At 38.9% G+C, this 6,111-nt stretch overlaps 1 protein-coding gene across 1 annotated transcript in view; it reads left to right on the top strand.

Annotated features, from left to right (window-relative positions):
• Positions 1 to 671: 671 nt before the first annotated feature.
• ERGIC2 (ERGIC and golgi 2) overlaps positions 672 to 6,111 on the top strand; it is a gene marked incomplete at its 3' end in the record, with an annotated part of 14,907 nt that continues 9,467 nt past the window's right edge. Inside the window, exons 1-3 of the mRNA XM_010177102.2 lie at positions 672 to 818; positions 3,126 to 3,234; positions 5,751 to 5,797. Of these exons, the coding sequence (XP_010175404.1) occupies positions 713 to 818; positions 3,126 to 3,234; positions 5,751 to 5,797 (262 nt within the window). The remainder of the gene's footprint in view (positions 819 to 3,125; positions 3,235 to 5,750; positions 5,798 to 6,111) is intronic.

The following is a 6,111-nucleotide window of genomic DNA, read 5'->3' as shown; positions in this document are numbered from 1 at the left end:
TGGAAACAGTTTAAGACAGTATTTACTGGGCAGGCTGCTTCTCTCAGCATCCTGCTGCTTAACATATCAGTGACTCCAATCATGTTGTGGACAAAAAGGATTCTGAAGGATGGAGCTAGGATTTGATACCTAATTTGCTTTGGGGGGCATTTTTATAGAGGGAAAAAAATGCTGATTTTATTAGGACCATAAGATTCTACAGTTGTAAAAATGTGAAATGCACTTTTTTTCCTCCGCTCCTTTAGCACGTAGTATGTGCCCACATTGGCTGAATATGGGAGCAGTTTGACATCCTCCTGAGTTTATGCAGCCTATTAGATATTCCCTGCTAAGTCAGTGCATTGTCAGGTCTGTTTAGCAAGCTTATTTCAGGACTGAATTTGTTTGTTTGTTTTTTAATTTAAAATTCAGTATCTCCAATACCATTACAAATTTAATTGAGGAATAAATTAGCCATGCTAATTAAATGGTAAGTGTGCTGGATGTGGTTCGAATGTAAGCAGCAGTGTCCAGGCCAGTTTTAACAATTTTCTTGAAGCAAGAGTGACCATCTAGTTGCCTAATCTAACGTATTAGATTTTAATTGCCTTATTATTACTCTATAACTATAGCCAGTTGGTTTGAGCAGTACTGCTCGTGTCTTCTAATCACAACAATTTATTCTCAAATCAGAGGGAATATATGAAGGAGGAAGTGGAGGATTGTACTGAAGATGAGGCGACTGAATCGGAAGAAGACCTTGAATTTGATGAAAGAACTGGATGCCTTTCCAAAGGTTCCTGAAAGCTATGTGGAGACTTCAGCGAGCGGAGGCACAGGTGGGCCTTATTGAGATGCTGACATGATTCATGTTGGCTGTTAGCTCAGGGTAGCATACTCTGGGAACAGAAACTTCAATAGGAGGAAGACGGGCATCTGTGTTCATTTGAAACTAGACTAAATTGATTTCTTGATTTCTTTTGTGGACTGACAGAGCTCATCTCGTTAGAGTAAAGACATAATATCCAAATAGATGCATCTATCACTCATCTCAAGGTAGATTTTTCTGTAAAACTGGTGAGATTCAAACCAATGTAAAGGTGCACTGCAAAAAATTCTAACCAATTGCAACTGGACATGAACTGTGCCAAGGCTGTAATAAACCTTTCTCATTTGTTGTCTCACTAAGCCCTTTTGTTTGTGTCAATTCCTTGGGTGAGACTGTGTCAGCAGGAGCTGAAATAAATGCAGGTTGGATTCAGCTCTATGCTTTCATAAAATAGGAAAAACATTCTCCAGAGGTGTCTGAGAGCTGGCTAAGTTAAGCATCAGGATGACGAGCAGCTTTCTAAAGCTTTTTGTCTTGAAGCTGTAGTTGATTTTAAGAGTAAGGAAGAACTTCTTTGAAGAACTAAACACTTCAGGGCATGTGCTTGTACGGTCCTTATTAGTCCCTTGAACTTCTCTCAAGAAGCTGTAGCTGTAAGAACTACCTTTTCTATATGTACCTGAACAGAAAATTGTGCCTGTAAGTTGGGTTGGGTTAGAGGCAGCCTGATCTGGAAATAGTTCCTTAATCTATTGGACTATTGGAATTGTTTGCAGTTAGATAGGAAACTGCTAGCAGTTAGTTTGAAATGTAGGACAAAAATCTCTCTCATGTGCAGTTATGCCTGAAACTCACTTGAATAAAAAGTACAAGAAGTAATTGCAATCTCCAGATAAGCCTTTGAAGTCATTACGCCACTTGTGTAGAAGTAACTATCACAAGGATCTGTATTACTTTGCCGTGTTTCCTGAATTGCAATGTTAATAATTAAAGGATTATTGTATAGAAAATAATCTCTAAGAGCTGATTAAATAACTCTTTGTTAATGTTAGTCCCAGTTCCTGAGAAAACAAGTTGGTTTTGTGTTGTAATTCTTAGAAAAAAAAAATGCTTGAAAATGTCCTTTTTCTAGTATAGCACCATCCTTCATGAGAACTTCACTTTGCTGAAGGGTGCCTTAAGGATTTCTCAATACCAGAAGTTACTTTAGCATTCTTCGGTTTGTCCCAGTAACCTTATAAATAGTAATACAGGATTATCTTATTCTATGCCATTATAAAATTTTAATATAGTATTCACATTTTAGTCAGGATTAAAGTGCCAGGCTTACTTTCTGGTGTGATAGGGATGCAAAACATAGTAAGACTCTTCTCAGAGTTTCAGTGCCTTAAAATCCACTGCAAAAGAAATACTCGTCTCTCAGGTGGGCTGGGAGAACCTTCAGAAAAAAGGATCTATCTTTGGAAATTCTACAAGACTTTATTTCCCTGTTCAGATCCACAACTACCTTTGCTCAGAATTACCTCAAAAGCAGCTGTAATTCTAATTGTTTCCTTGTGTTTGAATAGACAGTATGGCTCCAGCTTTCCTCTTGGATAGCTGGGCTGAGGCTGGCCTACTGTTCTCCAAAAGGAAATTGAATCAGAATAATTAACTGATTGGTGCATCTGCTTTCACGGTGTGCATTGACATGAAGATTTTCACATGTATGATGGTTACGTAGCTCCAGCTGAAAGCTAGAGCTTGAAATGTTGCTGATCATCACAACAGTCAATGCTGCAGCCACTGGAGATAAGTGACCCACATATACCATTAAAATATACCAATTAGTTTTCTTTCAAAGAATGATTTCAGATCATTTCTTTACTTATTTAGCTGTTGGTAGAATGTAGGTTGTAGACGAGTGGAGGTTTGAAGGGACTTGAGGGTGCACCTTCTCCTTTCATGCTTGAATTTAGGATTGAGTTTGCCTGGACCATCCCTGACAGTGATTTGTGGGCGTTTTGTGTTGTATGCTGAGGAGGATCTAGCCTGTTCTTACGTTTTCCATATAGGGATTTCACAACTTCCCCATTATTCTAGTATTTGGCTGTACTTAATGTAAAAAGTTTTCTTGATGCAAAGGCAGGACTTACTCTTTTCCTCTTCAATGTAAAAGCAAATTCTGTAGATACAAAGAGATTTTTCTAAGAGCAGTTTATGGATTTATAAATCAGAGATAGCAGTATTGTACTGGTAATACTTAGATTCTTTAATGTTAGAATTTTGTTCACTTATGTTTCTGAATAAACTTTTTTTATTTGTTTTGACCACTCAGTTTCTCTGATAGCATTTACAACGATAGCTTTCCTGACTATAATGGAGTTCACGGTGTACCGGGACACATGGATGAAATATGAATACGAAGTAGACAAAGATTTTACTAGGTAATTTTTATTCATTATATTTCCTTTTAAAATTTAAGTTGTCTGCATTTCAGGACAGAATAGATTTAAAATTGCAAGCAATTTATGATTGAAATAAAAGCCAAAATACCAAAAGGGGTTTGATTTCTCTTATGTTGACCGATTTGTTTTTTTCTTTTCTGGAGTTTATGAAGAAGAGAAATTGAGATTTCTGCAATGAAGGAGTCAAAATAGCGTAGGTTTGTTGGTGGAATCCCCTGAGGAATTATTTGCTAATAATTCAGAGGACACTGTAATATGTAATTCCACATCAGCTATGTAAACCCCCCAGATTCACATGATGCTTGCTCTAGTTTACACAGGTAGTATATTGCCATTATTCTTTGTGCTACTGGAGGTGAACCTTAAGCACTCAGAACTTTGTGTTGTCTAGAGATGGTTACTGATCTCATCTCCAGTTACGGCCTCCCAAGATCAGCTGAAGATACATTTGCTGTTGGTTTCATGTGCTTTTCTTCCTGAGGTGTTCAGGCACCCGTGAGTCCATGTGAAGTTAATGGAGATTCTGTGCACCGAACACCTTTAAATATCATGTATCTGGAACTAAAATAACTTTAAAAGCTGTTTGACTAGTTGCTGTGGTAACAAGCTAAAGTTACGTATATTAATTGGATGTCTTGGATGTCAGAAATACCAAAGGTTTCTGTAATAAAAAAATAAAAAACCATGTGAGATTTAAGGGAGATGCATCAAAAACTCATGGTAGAGTAAATCCATTCAGACAGATGGGAGTTTCACATTTAGGTCTTTGCTGAAGTAGGTTATTTCCCTGGTGAATCTATCGCATGGGAAGGATAGTCTAGTGGTTAAGAGACATTACGGGACTTGGGAGACACCTGGCTGCAGATTTCCCAGTATGATTGTGGGCTCATCCCTCAGCCTGCAGTTCTGTGGCAATTTAAACCAATGGAGACTGGTGTCACTTTAACTGCTTTTCTCCTGTCAGTTGACCGTGTCTGATCCCAGTGTTGAATCGCTTGCTTATGTGGTTTGTTTGTGGTCAGATAAGTTCCCAGAAGAAGCTGCCTGGAAGAGATAGGACTGTATGACTACAGGGAGGGGATTTATTCATTATAGTTTAAATTACTTTTGTGAAACTAACACAAAAAACCAGTAGGAAATGCCCAGAATATTGGGGAATGCCACACAATCAGACTTCTGGTGTGATGGAGTTTTTTGGGGTGTTGGTTTTGTTTTTTTTCCCCCCTGATGGGAAGAACTATGTTTCATCTCCCCTCATTATGGAAACATTCAGGTTAAAGATCTTAGTATACAGGCATTTTGCTATTATAATATGGGAGCATTTTTGAGAAAAGAGCTTTTTCCAGAAGCAGTGCAAGCAAAACATCCTTATGACATGACAGCATTTTCTGGGAACTGGTTTTAGCAACTTCTCAGCCTGATCATAGAATCATAGAATGGTTAGGATTGGAAGGGACCTTAAAGATCATCTAGTTCCAACCCCCCTGCCATCAGCAGGGACATCTTCCACTAGATCAGGTTGCTCAAAGCCTCATCCAGCCTGGCCTTAAACACTTCCAGGGAGGAGCAGCCACAGCTTCTCTGGGCAACCTATGCCAGTGTCTGACCACCCTCACAGTGAAAAACTTCTTCCTAATATCTAATCAAAACCTCCCCTCTTTCAGCTTAACCCCATTTCCCCTTGTTTTGTCATTAACTGCCCTTATGAAAAGTCCCTCCCCAGCTTTCCTGTAGCCCCTTCAGGTACTGGAAGGCCGCTATAAGATCTCCCTGGAGCCTTCTTTTTTTCAGGCTGAACAGCCCCAACTCTCTCAGCCTGTCTTCATAGGAGAGGTGCTCCAGCCCTCAGATCATCCTGGTGGCCCTTCTCTGGACTTGTTCTAACTGGTCCATGTCTTTCTTATGTTGGGGGCTCCAGAACTGGACGCAGTACTCCAGGTGGGGCCTTACAAGAGCGGAGTAGAGGGGCAGAATCCCCTCCCTCGACCTGCTGGCCACGCTTCTCTTGATGCAGCCCAGGATACGGTTATTGGCCTTCTGGGCTGCAAGCACACATTGTCTGATCCTGAATGTCAGTGTCCTGAGGAATTCTGATTAGGTTTGGAAATAAAATGGCCTGTCTTAAGGACAAAACAGGAGGAAGGTGCTCAAGTATTTACTCAGTGTGTAAAATATTGAAAACTATATATTCTTATTAAGAGTTTGACAAACTCTTAGGCCAGTGGTATTTTAAAAAAATCTTTTAGGAGTTTCATAGTAAAATTCAACAGGGTAATCTGATGCTTTTATCTCTTAAAGTTATGAGTGGTTATCAGAGCTTTAATAATTAAAAGTCCATTGTTGCTCACCCAAATTTTAAACAGTTTATGTTTATTGGTGTAAATTTTGTTATTTGTCTGTGTTTCTGCAAGTAATCTGAGAATTTTAGTAATATGTTTCTTGATACTTGTCCTTAATGTTACTTACTAGCTTTTTGCTTTTTTTTTTCTTTACAGTAAGTTAAGAATCAATATTGATATTACAGTTGCCATGAGGTGTCAATGTAAGTATTCCATCAGTGAAAGTTTTGAAGCACTTTAAAGGCTCTTCAGAGTTTGTATTTGCTTGCGATGTAGTTGGGTATTGCTCAGAGTGTTTTAACAGTGAGATTTCTTCTGATCTTGATGGCATGTAGTGATGTTGATGGCATATGACTCACTGAAAGAAGTGGTAGGAGGTGTGGAGACAGGTATTTATGCCATCTTGTTTGCATCTCACAGAACTTTGCTTTGTCTGTCAGCAAAAAAAAAGATCTGTTGTTCCAGTCTCTCCCTAGCTGGAATATGCTAAAAGCTCATTGTGAGACACAACTCAGCA

Source organism: Antrostomus carolinensis, unplaced genomic scaffold (genome assembly GCF_000700745.2).
Source record: "Antrostomus carolinensis isolate BGI_N321 unplaced genomic scaffold, ASM70074v2 scaffold45971, whole genome shotgun sequence".
Classification (NCBI taxonomy): Eukaryota; Metazoa; Chordata; class Aves; order Caprimulgiformes; family Caprimulgidae; genus Antrostomus; species Antrostomus carolinensis.
The sequence above is the reverse complement of the archived record's forward strand: the minus strand, read 5'-3'. Positions and strand labels throughout refer to the sequence as shown.